Source organism: Corythoichthys intestinalis, chromosome 21 (assembly GCF_030265065.1).
Source record: "Corythoichthys intestinalis isolate RoL2023-P3 chromosome 21, ASM3026506v1, whole genome shotgun sequence".
In the NCBI taxonomy this organism is placed as follows: domain Eukaryota; kingdom Metazoa; phylum Chordata; class Actinopteri; order Syngnathiformes; family Syngnathidae; genus Corythoichthys; species Corythoichthys intestinalis.
Genome location: NC_080415.1, coordinates 22,087,355 through 22,107,109, shown reverse-complemented (window position 1 = coordinate 22,107,109; position 19,755 = coordinate 22,087,355). Strand labels below are relative to the sequence as shown.

General features: G+C 39.1%; 1 protein-coding gene and 1 long non-coding RNA gene across 2 annotated transcripts; one reads left to right on the top strand and one right to left on the bottom strand.

The window, feature by feature from the left end:
* Nucleotides 1-5,564: 5,564 nt before the first annotated feature.
* Nucleotides 5,565-18,998, top strand: LOC130909176 (alpha-1,6-mannosylglycoprotein 6-beta-N-acetylglucosaminyltransferase B-like). Its single transcript, XM_057825339.1, has 17 exons — nucleotides 5,565-5,591; nucleotides 6,095-6,198; nucleotides 6,261-6,387; nucleotides 7,493-7,632; nucleotides 8,779-8,843; nucleotides 10,240-10,419; nucleotides 10,567-10,734; nucleotides 10,916-11,088; nucleotides 11,167-11,298; nucleotides 13,647-13,780; nucleotides 14,516-14,634; nucleotides 14,732-14,887; nucleotides 15,024-15,170; nucleotides 15,888-16,004; nucleotides 16,282-16,356; nucleotides 17,821-17,981; nucleotides 18,288-18,998. Exons 1-17 carry the CDS (start codon nucleotides 5,566-5,568, stop codon nucleotides 18,493-18,495), a joined length of 2,232 nt encoding a protein of 743 aa, XP_057681322.1. The 5' UTR covers nucleotide 5,565; the 3' UTR covers nucleotides 18,496-18,998.
* LOC130909177 (uncharacterized) lies at nucleotides 6,056-10,748 on the bottom strand. The gene is made up of 3 exons (XR_009061701.1): nucleotides 10,515-10,748; nucleotides 10,321-10,400; nucleotides 6,056-6,186 (listed from the first exon to the last, which is right to left on the bottom strand). It is a non-coding gene; the product is annotated as an uncharacterized LOC130909177 (long non-coding RNA).
* Nucleotides 18,999-19,755: the final 757 nt, after the last annotated feature.

The window sequence follows — 19,755 nt, the reverse complement described above, 5'->3', positions numbered from 1 at the left end:
TCAGAGGAGCCTTAAGACATGTGTTCAGGTGCCTGATGAAAAATATTAAGGTTTCGTTGAAGCTGAGGACAGAAAACAGGAACGTGAAAATGACCGTTGCCATTTTGTCTTGCCACAAATTTTGAACATACATTACTTAGCAGATATACAACATATCTGCACCAAACTTCCTGTGCTTGGTGAAAGTCGTACCATGAAGGGTCCTGTAGGGGTCATTTGCATAAACTCTGCAGCGCCAACTAGTGGCAAAAGAAAGTCACTCTTTTACTTATACATGTCCAATTCTTTTCAGTTTGGTCATTGTAGTTACAAGACCTTTGGTAATACTACATTTTATGTCCCATGTCAACATGTCTCTGTCTGTTGCCATGACGACTCTCTGTTCGCCATCAAAAGAAAGCTGATTTTTTTCATGGGCTTAAGCAGCTTACAGAGCCACGAAATTTGGCACACTTGGTCGAACTGGCCCAAAAACGCTAAAAAAAAACAGTGAAAAAAAAAATTGTCTTTATACCCCTGCTTTTCCGCGAAAAACGCAAAAAACAAGGGAATGGAACGAATAAAATTCCACGGTATTCCCTCGCATTTTCGCAAAAAATGGAGGAATACAGCGAAAAAAAAATCACTGTATTCCCCGCTTTCCCACAAAAATCGAGGGAGTAGAGTGAAGAATTTTTTTCACTGTATCCTCCCGCATTTCCACAAAAACCGCGAAAAACGAGGGAATACGGTGAATAAAATCTTCAATATATTCCCTGCTTTTCAGTGAAAACTGCGAAAAACGAGGGAATACAGTAAAAAAATCCTCACAATATTTCCCGCTTTTCCGCGAAAAATGAGGGAATACAGCGAAAAAATTTTCTCTCTTTTCCCCCGCTTTAATACAGGGAATACAGTGAAATTTTTTTTCGCTGTATTCCCTTGTTTTTTGCGGTTTTCGTAAAAAACGCAAACATCGCGATAAGTGGGGGAATGAAAATGAGGGAATACGGTGATTTTTTTTTTTTTTTTTTTTTCCAGATCAACCGGACACTTAGACTTCCATTCTCTGTGTCAAACAGCTGATCAGGACAGTTTAAAAAAAAAAAAAAAGTCGCTGTATTCCCCCGCTTTTCGCGATGTTCATCCGAGTAGCAGCAAACTGCTAGGGTCCATTCAGTCCTGCATACAGGCCTAGTTTTTTTTATTCCTTTGGACATTTTCCCTTGCATGACTGTCTTCTGCCTAGAACTTAGTGAAATGCATAAAATCATGGTTGTGGCAGCATCTTTATATAGGAGGCAAACAGTTAGAGGTGTGTGCTGCTGACTCCCATTGTACATGAGTTTGGATGGCATTGCTTAATACTAAACACAGCTGCATCCTATTCATAATAGGATGTACATCAATATCCAACAACATTATTTCAGTAATTTATATACAGCATTTGAACAGCGGTGTGAAGATCTTTTATTGTTCATGCTATAATACTATATTACTACTACCGCTACTACAACTACTACAGCTTCTACTGGTGTTAAAAGGCTTAGGCTGATCTAACATGAGACGGGTGTTGGCTGCAGTTAACATGATACATGCCATGGAGCATTAAATATTTTAATTTGGATCAAAGTGAGGCTTGAGCAGGACAGCCAGGCTACAGGCATTGCCTTGGAATATGTACACGTATCAGGGTTTGCTTGTGATTACGAGGCATTTGTTGTGAAATGTCATGACTGTGCATGTGTACATGAGCAAGGAAGAGCGAGGGACAGATGGGTCTAAAGCCAGTAAGCCTTCAGGGCCTAGCTTAGTTTATGCTCATCAAATCTTTCCGCTCCCACACATGGCGTGACATCACTGCATCTGCGGTTTCATGAAGGAGTGTGTGAACAAATTAACACGCAAAAATATGGATAAGACTGAAGCGTTTTGTTGACAATATTAAGTGATGAGAAAGTATTGATTTCTTTCTGAACACTGTCTAACTGTGTTTTTGTGTTTCCTCATTTACTCAGAGCTTCATCTCAATTGACTTAAAGGAGTTGTTGATCTTAACCAATCAGATTTCAGCATATCAACTGCTACTTAATTCCAAGAAAGGAAGGTGTGACATATGGGTTAACAAGTTATCTTCTATTGGTAGTCATGATATACTATTGTAACACTTTGTTTGTAGTACTGCTGAACTGGAAAGTCCTGTTTGATGTATTGTTCTGTTGTAATGGACTGTAATTTTCATGTCATGCTGAACGCCACGGATCGTTATCATAGAGAGGAGGTCTGAGCAAAATGAAAACAATTTTCGATTCAACTAGTGGTTTTATTCCACTTACTGTAATACTGTACTGTATATATGTAAATGGCAAAACATTCATAATGACTAAGAATGTGACAATATATAAAAAAAGCCCAAAAGGCTATGCTCCCACCAACAATCGATATGTTGTTTTAGAAAGGTGTCACTGTTTAAAAAAGGAACCGACAGGTTGCTACCAAAATATTCAATAAGAATAGTATCCAGTTTAGCTCACTGGCTGGCATTGACGACGCTAGACATCCATTTCATTTTGACTCGATTGGACGTCTAGTCTCGTCAATGGCACTAAAACCAGAGCATTCGCAGACAGTCTTTTGGGCATTTACAGGTCACCTACTGTTCATTTTAGGGCATTTAAAGGTTACTTCCTGTTGATTTTGAGTCACTTGCTATTCATTTGGGGACATTCTTGCATCACTTCCTATTCTGTAACTCAAAATCAACAGGAAGTGACCTGTAAATGCTCCAAGAGGAAAAGGAAGTGACAGATAATCAACAGGAAATGATGCATAATGCCCTAATATGAACTCATTGCCTGGCATTGACTGCCACTGAAAGCCATAGAGCTGTACATTCGCTGCCATCATTATCCCCACTTCAAACGGATTGGACGTCTACTAGTGAAAAACTCATTACAATTCACAGCAGAAGGATGAAATAATGTGTTTCTGTTAATTAGTTGTATATTAGAATGATTTCCTGACCCATGTATCGGTAATTGTTGTATCCCCATATTGTGGGATCAGCATTATCGGGAGCCTTGTATCACAAATCGTATTGTGAGATACCCAGAGATTCCCACCCCTAGTAATTACTGTATTTATCTTTTATTTTTTTTTACTGTACGGTTTTGCCTTGAGATAAAAGTTAATTTTGCCCGTCAGGGAAATTCAACTTTGAACTCCAAGACAAGTGTTACCGCGATAGCTCAATTAGACAAATGAATATGACCCCAACCATGGATTAATTTTCTTCGAAGGATTTATGTACGAGAGCTCTCGGGTACAGACGCGGAGCCACACACAAAGTGCCTCTTCGCATGTGGACAAAAAAGAAATGCAGGGCATGCCTCTATTTATGGGTTGACATCATAGAAACAAAACCGAAGCTTACTATAGCATCTCCTGGTAAAAACATCTCAAGTTATAGAAAAACATCTCTCATGGGGGAAAACCACCTCAAGTTACAACCTTGAACACCGGCTGGCTAGAACGATGATAAGAAACCACAGTCCTCCCTTGTATTCATTCAGGGCATGTTGAAAAACAGGAACATAACAGTCCATATTTGGGCATAGCTACAATGTTCTAATGCAAGCATAACAAAAGCATACAAAATATGATGTATAATAATTGTGTTTTAAGCATGAATAAAATTCTCTCACAGACCCCAAATTTCCATGGTCACCCCGTATAAGAAAGAAAACTTGTACATCACATCATCTTTCCTGTTTGAAAGGAATGTAAATTATATTAATCCATAGCAGTTTCCCCTTTACATACAGTGCCCACCATAATTATTGGCACCCCTGAAAAAGATGTGTTTTTTTAGCTTCTAATATTTTTTTTTATTCATATAATATGGGACCTTAATGGAAAAAAAGAGGAAAATCCAACCTTCAATACAAGGGCATTCATGCATTGGGGGAAAAAATCCCACATAAAGAAAAAATTATTTGACATCAAATAATGTGTGTCACAATTATTAGCACCCCTGGTGTTAATACTTTGTACAACCCCCTTTTGCCAACAAAACAAGGTCTGGGGACTGAGATGGCCATGGGAGGAGCTTGATTTTGTGTCTGGTGAACCATTTCTGTGTAGATTTGGCCATATGTTTAGGGTCATTGTCTTACTGAAAGACCCAGTGACAACCCATCTTCAGCTTTCGGGCAGAGGGCAACAGATTTTGATTTAAAATGTTTTGGTATTTCAAAGCATTCATTATGCCATGCACCCCAACAAGTTTCCCAGGGCCTTTGGAAGCAAAACAGCGCTACTGCATCACTGACCCACCCCCATACTTCACAGTGGGTATGAGGTGCTTTTCAGCATGCACATCTTTCGTGGCACGCCAGACCCACTTAGAGTGTTTTTTTGCCAAAAAGCTCAATCTTGGTCTCACACAAAAATACACATGGTCCCAGGCTTCAACTGGGACCGTGTGCTTTGGTCAGATGAGACCAAGATTGAGCTTTTTGGCAACAAACACTCTAAGTGGATCTGGCGTGGATCTTTTTCAGGGGTGGCAATAATTATGGAGGGAAACGTATGTTCAAATACCAGCCTTAAGGTGTGATCAATCTGCCACATGGATGCTATTTGTTAGCACGTCTATGTTGTTTATCATTAGCTATTTCGATTAAGATTTTAAACTTTTAGTATATACTGCACCTGGTGCATCCTCTCTAAGTACATTGTGATTTTTGAGTGTGCTCGTTTTATGGTGTCAAAGATGGTAATAAAAATTGTATACTATTTATTAAAGTATTCAAGCGGATTACCAAAAGTTACTTATGCTATAATAATACTGGTCAATATTTTTTAAATACATAGTATATGAGAGCAATGCATCAATAGTGCAATTTTAAAAAGCTCAATGGGTAACAATTCACAGCCCAGACTCAAGTATGTCTAGCAGCCCTGAAAGAAACTCTGTCACCCTATAGCGTGGGTTCCATTGTATCAGTGAATGGCCTTAGTACCACAGTGGGTATTGTTTTCTTTAAAAAGGGGAGTCGGGTTACCATGGAAACCACATGATGCCCACCCATGGGTCACGAGACAGAAAGGGCGCAGCCAGAGAAGGATGTAAAGAGAGCGAAAGCATACAAAATAGAAGTTTTTAGACTCAACTTCATTTCTTCTTAGTACTTGTTTTTTTTCAAAGACTGTTTGCTTTGCAAACTGACTTGATGGGAGTCTGGCAGCGGGTAAGAAAATCTCAGGAGGTGAGGAGTGTGCATGCGCCTTGTCTATTGTAACACAACTGCTGACATCTATATAATGTAGTGACATCATAATGGCTTTCGAATTATATAAACCTACTAAACCTTCTGCATAAACTCGAGACCACATTGTTGTTTATCCATGCTGTTTTTTGCATTACTGTATGTGAATATATGATTCAATTCCAATTTGAGTTTAAAATGACATTACAAAAAAAAAAAAAAAAAAATCAGTCAATGATTGTCCAGCATGCTTTACAGTTGGATTCTTGTTTTTGGCAGTGAGAGCTGACAGCTGGAACAGCGTAAAAAGGAGGTCATGCGTGTTGCACTGAGACCTCGCAGGTAAGACTGAGCATCATCAGATTAATGGTCACAGTTTTCCACTACAACAGATTTAGCTGTATTCCTCTCATGTAGCTGAATGACCATATCCGCCCGTGCCTCAGCAGATGTATTTAACATACGTAATTAAACTATTGTATTGCTTTTATTTTTTTCCTTTTCAAAATCTAATTTATAGCTATAAACAGTTATAATTCCTCTAGGATATTTGTATACAAATGATGCAGCAACAAATTTAGACAGAGAATATAACAGTTTTTACAGGCATATAGTATGTTCTATGAAAACCTTCACAAGATTAAAATATTTCATGATCTTATTATCATGTAATTGCACTTACAAAAACATGGGTATTTCTTGAGGCTTGAATGAATTAATTTAATTTCTATGCATTTCAATGAGTAAAGATTGAAATATGAGTTGTATTCTTTTTAGTTACAAAGTGGGTAACTGGGCCAATGAATTTAAAAAGTCTATTTCCCTATGTCTTTTGCATCCTCTAGTGGTTGCCTTGTGCTCTGCTTGGGTCTGTCTGCCTGCACACTGCTGCTGCAAAGCCTTTGGGTGCCATTGGAAATGCCCATGGTTGACGTTCCTGAAGATCAGGGTACAAAAACAAAAAGCGATGATCATAATGGTGTGACATGTGATAGGATGTGTTGCTTTCAGGTCAGCGAGGTCTGGGTTTTCGTAGGCTGGCCCTTCGTTTAGAAGCTCTTAGTAATCAAGTTCAGCAACTGAGCAGAGATCGAGAAGCCAAAATGACTTCAGAGTATCTCCATACACTTTTCCAGAAGTAAGTCATACACAAATAGAAAGATTATTATTAGGGTTGTTCCGATCATGTTTTTTTTGCTCCCAATCCGATCATTTTAGTTTGAGTATCTGCCGATCCCGATATTTCCCGATCCGATTGCTTTTTTTTGTGCTCCCGATTCAATTCCAATCATTCCTGATAATTTTTCCCGATCATATACATTTTGGCAATGCATTAAGAAAAAAATGAATAAAACTTGGATGAATATATACATTCAACATACAGTACATAAGTACTGTATTTGTTTATTATGACAATAAATCAAGATGGCATTTACATTATTAACATTCTTTCTGTGAGAGGGATCCACGGATAGAAAGACTTGTAATTCTTAAAGGATAAATGTGACTTTGTATATTGTGACTAAATATTGCCATCTAGTGTATTTGTTGAGCTTTCAGTAAATGATACTGTAGCCATTTAACTGTTCTGCCCAAATGCATGATGGGAAGTGCAACCATGACTGTGCGTAGTGACACCAATTGATATATCTTCTCTGCGTTGAGAAATAACATATGGTGTTAAGAAAAAGATCAACAACTACCTTTCTTCCCCACATTGCTTCCCACGATACTTTTAATTGTTGAAAGGGGGATTTAATGGCTTTAGCCAATTAAATAAAGTCTCCAAAGACTGCCTAAATTCACTCTACTCATTTTACACTGCCTTTTAGCGCTATATATATGTAAAACGGCGCCTTTATAGATTGAACGCGACAATGCGTGAGTGGGTCATGCAGCGCATGCGTTAATTGCATTAAATATTTTAACGTGATTAATTTTTAAAAAATTAATTACCGCCGTTAACGCGATAAATTTGACAGTCCTACTTTAAGCCAAAACTAAAGACTCTGGATGAGTGTAAGACATTTTGTCTGTAACGTGAAATACAATTAGAAAACGATTTAATTAAAAAATATATATACAGTATATTAAAAAAAGGAATGTCCGATATTTTTTTGCCGATTCCGATACTTTGAAAATGACATGATCGGACCCGATCCCGATCGATCGGGACATCTTTAATTATGATTTTACAGATGTATATTACTGATCAGTGATCTTACTGTATATTGACTTGCCAGTTTTAGACAGGACCAGCAAAGCTTGGCTCGCTTGGTGGAAAGGGAGCTGAAAAGGGTTACCCAGAGGTTGGACCAATTTAAGAATTATCATTACCTGCATCAGACCTCGTCAACAAGTGAAAGTTATGGAAAATACACAGGTATTGGACCAGAATATTGGCCATTTAGTAACACAGAAAAGAACTTTGGATGCTTCTGGATACCAATAAATTTTGGACCATTCTACTTTAATGGCAGTTCAAGTTTTGAAATTATTTATTTGAACAGGGGTGTGTTGACCCCCGCCCCCGACTGTAAAACAGGTAACTGCCTGCTGACATAAAGATCCTGCTTAATTAAGCTGTGTTTTCTATCATTTGACCTCCTAAAAGCAACTCCAGTCCGAACCAGAGTTTCTGGTTTGTAGTTATAATTGACTAATTGGTAAATTACAAGCACCTCTGTGGTCGCCCTGCATTATATCACTGTTAGCCAACCCCTCAGTTCAAAGCCTTCATAGCGAGTGAGGTTAACCGCAGGGACAAATTAACAAGCTGTGATAATGCATGTGAATGGAAGGGGATTCTGGTTAAAGGGCAATGCGTGCAGGTGGTTATGGGGAATGAAGTCCTTTGAATTGAACTTTAACAAGACCTACGACCCACCTGAGAGGTGTCAGGTGAGAATTAGGTTACGCATGCTATAGTTGGCGTGCTATATATATATGTTGGCCACAGGGATATTCAGGGGCACTCTCACCCTGTTATTTGAACAATTCAGGAAAGTAAGGCCACACATACTCTTGTCGACACGCTTGAAGCACAAACTTGCCACCCCTACAAAAACACACGCTTCCTCTGCTCCCCTAAGTATTACTTAGGAGCCTTTTCATAAAACTTGTCTACGCATACTTTTGAATTTAAATCACTTTTTTCACTTTACCTTTACTCTCTTTGCTGTTTTAAGGAATGGCCATTCCCGTTGTTTTTCTTATTCACATTTTTCTTTTATAAGGTTGTTTTGCACAGCACAGGAATGCTTATTTTGGCATTGTAAAAAGAGACTGGTAGGACACAGGTGGGTCAGGTGTGTATGTGTGCGGGTGTTGACATTGGGGGGGGGGGGGGGGCTATATGTAAGTTTGCATACTGCCTTCAGTCTAAAAAATTTACATGCATTTCACATTGCAAACACTCTTTTTAGATTGTGCGGTTGTGCCCAAAGAAGAGTTTATTTACAGTAATTAATTTTCATATTTTCATTAATCCTACCTACTAAAAAATACAAACTTTCTGATGTGTAATCAGGGCCAAAGGAGAGCTGTGTTGTGCCAGTGGATGCTTCATATCCAGTGTGTGCAGAGAAAGTTGAGGTTAGGAACCTCATACAATACAGTGATCCCTTGCTACTTTGCGCTTCAAAGTTCGGGCCCTCGGTCCATTGCGGATTTTTTTCAATTAACAAAAATAAAAATAAATAAATATAGTATTTTTAATAGATGTCCCGATCTGATCACGTACAGCCTCTTACTCTCCCTCCTGCTGCTTTTCTTGCTCAGCAAGCAGCTGGAGTTTGCTTGTTAAAGTTAATGATGAGTGACTGGGGTGCTGCTTTGATCTTGCCAGAGAAGCTTGGTAGCGCTAACTTCAAAGCTGCAGATCTGTCAATCATCGTTTAGCTTGTTAAACACTAGCGGCAGTGTGCTATGGCAACTCAGGGGCAGTTTACATGGGGACTCTGCAACACAAAGACGCAATGACTGAGTAGCGGACTCGCCTCGCGTGCATATGGTGTTGGGGAAGACGAAAAATTCTGAATCCTGCCTCCAAAGTGGAAGAATCCGATTGCGGGGGGGCTTCCTCGGCATGCATATCAAAGGCTCCTGCGGTGTGAGACTGCGCCGTTAACGTCAGCACTCGTACACGTCACATTGGGCGTGCGCAGCGGTGCTACTAAACATTAAAAACAGCAAATATGGCGGAATGTCGGCTTTAATTTACTGTTTTAATAACATTTTAAATTAAATATGTTGAACGTTTCAATTTTTGTGCCTTTTTGAACAAAAGAAAAATGACATTGCTTCGAGTGGGCGGGCATATTTTTTTCCGGGCTGAGGGAGCTTGGCGGAGTCAAAGTGCATCATTCGCTATCGCCCTGTAAATCTGCACTGCCCCCGAGGGCCTGGCATGAATACTACATCGTTTTCATGTGGAATTGTGAGATTGTTCAAATGGAGATGCAAATGCAAATGCAAATTTGAAATTTTTCGTATTCTCGGAGAGTCACCATGTAAACGGCCCCTCATTGTGTAAGTGACAACAGGCCAGTCTCAGCAGCATGAGTGGATTTGAGTGGACCCACTCAATGAAGCATTTAATAAAGACAAGCATTTTGCTACATTATTTTTGTTTAAAAATAATTCGGAGGGATAGGAAGATGTTTAAAACTTTTTTTAAATTATACTTTCGGGAAAAACGGGAAAAAATGTCTTATATGTATCTCTTTCCAATGCTAAATCTGAATTAATACATTGAACACACACACACACACACACAAAAAATGTAAATAGACTCCGCCTCTACCTAGCGCATTGTCGATTATCGCGTGGGTGGGGGGATAGGAGGTCCCCATTAAAGGCGAATAACGAGGGATCACTGTAGACTATACATTATGTTTAGCTGGTGATTTTCGCCCGTAAACCTGCTTTATAAAGGCTTGTCGTACATAGATATATGATCATGTGGATTTATTACTAATTTATCTTGAAGTTCCTACAGGCCAAATGGCAGTCAGACCCCTGCTATGCCTTTTATGGTGTGGATGGTACAGTTTGTTCCATTCTGACTTACCTCAGCCAAATAGAGAACTTCTGCCCCCCTCAACCTGGCCAGAACTACTCTACTCCTCCTTGGCATCAGAAACATCAGCCCTACATGAAAAAGGTACAAGTCAGCTATCAATATACAGTGGGTAGAACAAGTATTTGATACACTGCCAATGGGATTGGCAGTGTATCAAATACTTGTTCTCCCGACTGTATTACCAGAGTTGGGCGACTCTTGCATACTTTCACAACTTTGTTAAATTTCACACAGGCAGAGATTCGTACCACCATGAGTTCACTGTATAAAGTCATCAACAACAGCAGTAGCCCCGCAGTCAAATTCATGCGCTCCAGAGTGGAAATGATGTCAGAGTGCTGGAGAAAAGCTGCTCTTAAGATGAGGCAGCAAAACAACAAAACGCGTTCATCTTTAATGAGGGTTAGACCTCGCTGTTCATTACTTTATTTCAAATTTATGTACCGCAAATGAAACATAAAACTGTGACATAAAATGTGGACAACCTTAAATTCTGCAAATACTTTCTTACTGCACTAAACTATATTTAAATCAAGTGTTTTGTGGTTTTTCTTTAATTTGACACAATATTTCTTCTGAACAGAAGGTTCTGCTTTATCCCGGTGCACTTGCTGGTGATGCTGGCCAACATTTTGGAGCTACGGTGGAAAAAGGCGGTCCACTTGGAGAGCTTGTTCAGTGGGCAGACCTTAGTGCCTGTTTGACCATACTGGGCCATAATGTAATCCTTACTACCTCACAGCATCACCTCCACAGGTGGGCAACCTCAGTGTTCTGTCTAAAATCGAGTTTGAAATTTTTAACGATTATAATAAATTGATATAAATGGTCTAGACTGATCAGTGCTGCTCCAGGCCGAGGAAGCTGTCCGATCAAGGCGCCATTGACATTTGACCTCATCTACACTGACTATCATGGTCTTGCTCATCTTCATGGGGCTATGGGACTTGCTTTCCAGCATTACAAGTGAGACTAGATAGATGTTCATTCATGCTGTGCTTCACCCGCCATCATTTTGCCCTAAAGAATTATTCTCTAGAATAGATTTGTATTCATTTATTTGCAAATGAAAATAATCATTTTTGCTTTATAATTTGAAAATTTTGTACTGAAAATGTGTTAAAACTGTACTTCATCTGCCTAAACAATAGGTAGAGCAGCTAGTCATCTTATTGTTTTTTTAATCTACTTGTGCACTCAAGTGCATTAGAAAATCCTTGAGCTTTTCAAGAACAAGCACTAATGTGATACTACAGGCTGAAGGCTGTGACCACTTCAGAGTGCACTCATGTGTTTTATTGACTCCTAACCTACAGACAACAATAAGTCCTGAGTTAGTTAAACAGGCCTGATACAAGAAAAAAATCCGTCTCCAAGGATCGCTGCATCTACATCCCTAGAATATACCGACAAAATTTCATTGTTATCCTTCCATGAATAACGGAGGAATAAATAAAGAAGTTTACACCAGTTGTTCTTTTATCCCAGACAATTGTTTTAGGTTGTCTTATTTACCTGACATGTTTCCCTCTGCTGAGCCTTCACTCTTCCAGGATGCTGTCCAGGTAGTAGAGAGCATGTATGCCCCCTCTTCTCTGTTGGGGATCCGCTTGCGGATTTCAATGGCCTCCCTGATCTACACATCACTCCGCCAGATATTGGTCCATCCAAATGACAAAATCCACCCAGAAAACACATATATGAAATTCAACGCAAATTATGCAATAAATCATACATCGGAGAGACAGGGAGGAGCTTTATTACAAGAAAAACAGAAGACTAGAAGAGAAGAAAACAGCAACAAGACAAACAAGGGCAATAAAAGAACAAGAACAACAGGAACACCGCAAGTCAGCCATCACTGACCACTGCAAAAGTGAAAACCACATTATGGACTGGGAAAAGACCAGAGTCATCAGCACCAAAGAAAACAAACATCAGCGCTGGATCAGGGAGGCCATTGAAATCCGCAAGTGGGGCCTTAGGACTTTCAACAGGGACAGGATTCACTCTTCCAGGATGCTAGTCCAGGTAGTAGAGAGCATGTAAGCCCCCTCGTCCCTGTTGCGGATCCGCTTGCGGATTTCAATGGCCTCCCTGATCTACAAAACACTCCACCAGATATTGGTCAATCCAAATGACAAAATCCACCCAGAAAAAAATGCAACTCCATATACTGTATGAAGTTCAATGTAAATCTTGCATTAAATCATACATCGGAGAGATAGGGAGGAGCTTTATTACAAGAAAAACAGAACACAAGAAGCAGTGTGAGAAGAAGACAGCAATAAGACAAACAAGGGCAATAAAAGAACAAGCGCAACAGGAACACCACAAGTCAGCCATCACTAGGGTTGGGCATCGATGGGAACGGGTTCTAACACTCCGATTCTCCCAGAATCATTTGAATTTTAAAATTTCGAGTCCTCGTTTTGATGCCCTGACCGCCGAGTGGGGAAAAAAATGCTTGAGTTCAAAGACTGATATTTATATACAAGATAAAATCAACCCTGTGAGAAGTTCATTTGATTTAAAAAAATCATCGAGAAGTTAAGACTTCAATATAAACAATGCAAATTTTTTTTACCAGGTATTTTTTGGGACTCTTAAAATCATCGGAAACAAGAATCGTTCGGAATTGGAATCAAAACGTGGAATCTCAATCGGAACCGGAATCGTTCAATTTCAAACGGTGCCCAACCATAGCCATCACCGACCACTACAAAAGGGAAAACCACATTATGGACTGGGAAAAGGAAGACTCATTCGCACCGAAGAAAACAAACATCAGCGCTGTATATGGGAGGCCATTGAAATCCGCAAGTGGGGCCCGAGGACCTTCAACAGGGACGAGGGGGTTTACATGCTCTCTACTACTTGAACCAGCATCCTGGAAGAGTGAAAGGTCAGCTGAGGGTGTGACTCACCTGTCACGCCTACATCCATCAGCTGATAAACGACGCGTCACACCAACATCAGTGACACTCTGATGAAGGCGAAAGTAGTCACTGAAACATGTCAGGTAAATAAAACAATAAAACAATTGTCTGGGATAAAAGAACAATCCAACTAATCTAAAAGTGTAGCCAAAATTAACTTAATACAACAACAAAGAAGTTTACACTACCCCAAAAAACAACAGCAACAACAACAACATGAGCTTTGACTTTACAGACTTTCAGCCTGTAATAACAAAATTCAAATGGTTGCCTCCAAAAAAATCCCTCCCACTGTGGATTAACAAAGATTATATGTAGTGGGCTGAGAGAGAGCCACACAAATGCTAACATAAAATTCCCAAATATGTACAACAGGTGTCGCTTCCGAATCCTGGACTCGTTTGGCACAGAACCAGCCTTTAACTTGGCCAGTTATGCACACCCTCACGATTTTAAAACACTGTGGGGCAGTTGGGGACTCCAGCCTCTACAGTACATGACCATGTTCCGTAAGTGTGTTTTATTTGATTATTATTTTTCATTCATCTCCCAATGACTTGTAATAACAGAGGCCTAGGAAAAGAAATACCTCCTGCCGCTATATTTGGAAATTTGACTTGTATGATTATTCCTCATGAACTTTGAAGTATTCTCATGGTGAAGATTAATAGTCAAGGTTAAACTAACTGGCAGCCCAGACAGACCTTTCATCCCAACACCTCTCTCTGTCACCTTTCCCGTCCTGTCGGTGGATGGAGAAGAGCTGTACGTGTCGAGATGAGAAACGTTCATCATCGCTCAGCTTGGAATGTGTTTATTTGTCCTGTGGGGGGATGAGAAAATGAGAAATAGGTGTTGGCTTATGGGGAAAGGCAAACTTTAAAAACTAGAATGGCACCTAGACTTATGCTGGCACATTCCTGCATTTCTTAGGTAAATACTCATCCCTCACACTTCGCTCAGTGTGGCGGGCAAGGCAGCTGCCTATTCAAACAGCCGAAAGTGGACTTTGTATTTGCGGAGAGTTCTCATTTCTTCTATCAGCTGTTATTTTTGCACACATTGAATAGCCATGCAGTTGTAATGTGATTCACCTGCTGTTTCCATCATTTAAAGGATTTTTTTTGACTGTTTGGAATTGACTCACCTCATTTATATTGGTTGGGTTATTTGTGGGCTTTGCTGTTACTTTAGGTGTAACCAATGTAAAAGAAAAAATACAGTATGTGTGTTATTGTATGTAGCGCATACACCTGACAACTCCTTCCTGGGCTTTGTAAGTGAGGATGCAGTAAGGCCAAAAGATGTCAACAAGAAGGAGAAGATTGCCGTCATCTATGGTAAACAGGAGTACATGTGGCAGGTAATGTCAAAATTGTTTTTTATTCATATAAACTGTATTTTATTTCTACTTTTGCATATCATGTTTCGTCTTACTTTTGCCCTGGTCAATATTTTAGGGACTTTCAGAGTACGTAAAGGTAATCAGTGACGAGATGGAGACCCACGCTACAGTCTACCAGCCCCCGGGGCATATCTCGGCCTTACCCAACTTTGTAAGAAACCATGGCCTGCTCTCCCAGCAACAATTCCTGACACTCCTCCGCCGAGCCAAGGTCAGAATATGAGCCTTTGTTCAATAAAGTTAAAAGATATGGTATATAAAGTACAATTCCCTGATAAAATTGCTTATCATTTCAATCCTGCTTGTTTTACTTTGATAACTGACTAACATACTGGCACCCCTGTAAGGTTTTTGTCGGTCTTGGTTTCCCCTATGAGGGTCCAGCACCCATTGAGGCCATTGCTTTGGGCTGCGTCTTCCTCCAACCGCGGTTCAATCCGCCTCACTCCTCAGAAAATAATGACTTTTACAAAGGCAAACCCACAACAAGAAAGGTATACATGGGAGTAAACACTGCAAATTGTTTTTCATTTACTACCGTATTGGCCCGAATATAAGAGTGTTTTTTTTGCATTGTAATAAGACTGAAAAAGGTTGTTTTATATTCGCGGTCTAGACATCATACCCATTCACGACGCTAGATGGCGCTAGATATCGTTGAAGCGATGTTCTGTCATGACAGTTCTCAGCTACTCTCCCAATTCACGACGCTAGATGGCGCCAAATATCATTGAAGCGATGTTCTGTCATGACAGATCTCAGCTACTCTCAAATTTAACCAGTTTGCATTGTTTCATTGCAATGTTTGTCCTTATTCAGATTTGTTTCAAGACAACAGTTACAGTTAGACTTCACTTTGATGGTTAATGCAGTTTTTGCAATTTTGTTGTTTTATCACAATAGATTGGTTTATTTACATTTCCAAAACCAGAAGGCATTCATTTACGAATGTGATTGCACTTTAGTTTACATATTTAAATGTTCAGATATTAAGATTTGAATGAGGCAAACTAACATGCTTTTTCTCTCAAATATATTGTTATAATCATTTGTTTCGGATGTACTGTAATTATTTACTGTATAAAAATTAATTTGGTGTTCAAAAAGTCTTTTTTTCAAACTTGAGTCTTGAAAAAGAGGGGGTCGTCTTATAATCAGGGCCGTCTTATATTCGGGCCAATATGGTAATGGTGATCCACTTTCGATCCCAGATCTCCTCGCAGCACCCGTACGCTGAACAATTCATTGGCAGACCTCACGTGTGGACTGTGGATGCGACCAACGAGACAGAAATTCGCAAAGCAGTCCAAGAGATTCTACGTAGCCAGGTTATGCTAAATTCAGTGGTGTACACTTCCTTAAATGCTATATTACGACAAATGAGACATGAGCATATAAGTTACAGCAAACAACAGTTCAATATAAATATAATTGATGAAAATATTGTATTAATAAAAAAGTTGTAAACATGGGTGAAATAAGTACATATTTTACATTATCTTGAAAAAAAGCACTATATCCATTTAAAATTATATCGTTGTCTCTTGGTCTCGTAAAGAATGCATTTTTTTTCTTCTTGAAAATTATAAGTGTGTCCTTTTAAAGGTTAAGCCTCTAACTCCTCGAGAGTTCTCTTGTGAAGGAATGCTGGAGAGGGTTCATCATTATATTACACATCAGGTAAATACTACCATAGACTTCATAATGATATTGACGGGACACCTGTCCCAGACACTGCGTCACGCCTACAAGTAGGGGGCCGTCCCACACTTCGCTTCAGTCTGTCGAAGTGGGTCGCAGTTATTCTCAGACACATGCAGGTATCCAATGCCAGATGTAGGTTGAAAAAGTACGAAAGCTGTACCGCATACAAACAGGAAGGATTGTCTCAGGAGTGATTTGTTCGAGGGTTTAAGGTAATTATTATATTTTTTGTGCCATGCATGATGTTTGAAACGTTGTGAAATATAATCAATGGGAGAAATCAACCGCTACGGCATTGGCGTCATAATTCGCAATATTTACGTAAAATAAATGCCAACTGCCAGGTTTTTTGCTTTTAACCAAGAATCGGGACTGTTTTACGTTCATATCTTTAAAAAATTCAGGGATTTAAGCATTTATTCACATGAATTTTCAATGTAAAAAGCTCTTTGTAGTGATAAGGTGGCGCCACAGTGGCTTAAAGACTATTCAACATATTTACATAAAATAAATGCTAACTCCCCGTTTTTTTTTTTTTTTTTTGCTTTTAACCAAGAATCGAGACTGTTTTACGTCCCATATTTATAAAGAATTCAGGGATTTCCGCATTTATTCACAAGAATTTTCAACATAAAAAGCTCTTTGTTTTGATAAGGTGGCGCCACAGTGGCTTAAAGACTAGCAGCACATTCAACACATTTACGTAAAATAAATGCTAACTCCCCCTTTTTTTTTTTTTTTGCTTTTAACCAAGAATCGAGACTGTTTTACATCCATATCTATAAAGAATTTTGGGATTTAAGCATTTATTTACAAGAATTTTCAATGTAAAAAGCTATTTGTGGTGATAAGACGGCGCCACAGTGGCTTAAAGATTAGCAGTACATTCGACATATTTACGTTAAAAAAATGCTAACTGCCCGGGTTTTTTTTTGCTTTTAACCAAGAATCGAGACTGTTATACGTCCATATCTATAAAGAATTCAGGGATTTACGCATTTATTCACAAGAATTTTCAACGTAAAAAGCTCTTTGTTTCCACTCGGTCAGCTTTGACGGAGATAAGCCTTCTATTAATCGGCCCCGCCTCCCATCAATATATTATGAAGTCTATGATACTACTGCCATGTAACTTTACCTACTCTACTTTCTACTCCCTCTACACCTTTTGTTAGCTTTTACCTAACAGTGAAACAGTTTTCCACAATTATTGTTTTATTAACAAATATCTGTACTTCTACATACACTAGGTATGCAATGTGAGTAGTACTAATGTCTCCTCAGCCAAAACACACTGGTACGGCTTTACTCAATCAACAGATCAGTCAAATTCTCATCAATTAAACGATTTCCTGCATTCACACAAAAAACAATTTTCATCTAAATGTTTACATACCATTAATAACCCAATGTGATATTTGCGACCTTTTCTCCCTCCAGAGTTTCTGCACTCCGTCAGTCACCACGTGGCCGCCAGAAAGTGCGCTCAGAGTGCACATGGGTCCTCTCGGTCAGTCATGTGTAAGCGTGTGTGCACGCGCCTCGCTGGTGTGCGAACCCTCGCAGTTTCAACGCCTCAACGACCCTGAGGTGTTCGCCAGGTGAGAGGTGAAAGCCGTGTGAACAAGTACCTTTGTCTAATCTGCTTTGACTCACTGCGCCATGATTCCTTAGATGGAAAAGGGAAAACGAGAGGGTGGACAAGGGAAAATAACATTTGTGTTAATGTATTCCAACACCCAAGTCCATTTTAAAAGCATAAAATCATAGACACTAGAACACAGAAGGAACATTTAAACCTCCAATTTAGAGTTTGAGCCTTAAATTGCAAAACATGCCAGTTTTTCCATTGTTAAACGTATATGACTTAGTTAAAATCAGCTCTATTCTTTCCAACTTTCCAACAGACTTTCAATTGGTTGCTCCAGCATGGCCCAGGAAGTCAACCATATCTTCCCCGCTTACACTCCGTGGGGTCGACACTGTCACCTCCAGCAGGAACCGCTACTCTTCAGCTGCGCCGGTTCGGACCCTTCTTATCGTCGCCTTTGTCCGTGTAGAACTTACCAACCTGGACAGGTGGCACTTAGTCCTGACTACATTTCGGACTTGTAGGGCAAAGTTTCAGACCCTTTATTGAGGCAATACACAAACAAAAATAAATCACTTCAGTGTCAATGGAGTGCTTTTTTTTAGGCTCACTATATGCAGTGTGGTAAAGCTAATTGAGCATTTTTACTTCAACTCAGGAAATCATCATCTGCTGTTGCTGACTATGGAAGGACGACATATTCATCTATTCCATCTTTTATACTAGTTTCTATTTCACTGTCTGTTAATTACACCGAAAATTGAACCCCTCTTTTTGGGTCCTACAACACGCACGACTAGGAAACGATCATACGGGTCACATTTGCACGGTTCCTTGATTCCTGGTGGGCTGTAAATGATGGGCCCGCCGGGCCTCTCAGGAGATAGTGTGACAGTGTAAGTGATGAGGCTCATTATCGCAGTGAATCACGGATAACCTCTGGGTGCCTTTGGGTGGTCACTGCCATATGAGTGTGATTATATTGTCATATAAAGCGCCACTTTCTAACTGTCTTGACTTTGTTTAATCTGGCCCACACAGTATTTACAATATCAAACGTTTTATGATAGGTTTTTGCATGGATGGATTTGCTACCCAAAATTGCTTCAATAAAATGTATTGTTATTTAGTCATTTTTCAACTTGTCTTGAATTATTCGGAATTCAGTGATCCTTAGTTTTTAGTGGTTAATGGGGACCAGAACCCGCCGCGAAAAGTGAAAAACCACTAAGTAGCCCCCCTCTTTTTTTTGTATTTATGTATTCAAATTTAGCATTGGATATATATATATATATATATATATATATATATATATATATATATATATATATATATATATATATATGTATATATTAGGGCTGTCAAACACTTAATTTTTTTAATCGCAATTAATCGCAATTCAAACCATCCATAAAATATGCCATATTTTTCTGTAAATTATTGTTGGCATGGAAAGATAAGACACAAGATGGATATATACATTCAACATACAGTACATAAGGACTATTTGTTTATTATAACAATAAATCAACAAGATGGCATTAACATTATTAACATTCTGTTAAAGCGATTCATGGATAGAAAGACTTGTAGTTCTTAAAAGAAAAATGTTCGTACAAGTTAGAGAAATTTTATATTAAAACCCCTCTTAATGTTTTTGTTTTAATAAAATTTGTAAAATTTTCAATCAAAAAATAAACTAGTAGCCCGCCATTGTTGATGTCAATAATTACTTACACAATGCTCATGGATGCTGAAGCCTATAAAATCAGTCGCACCCAAGC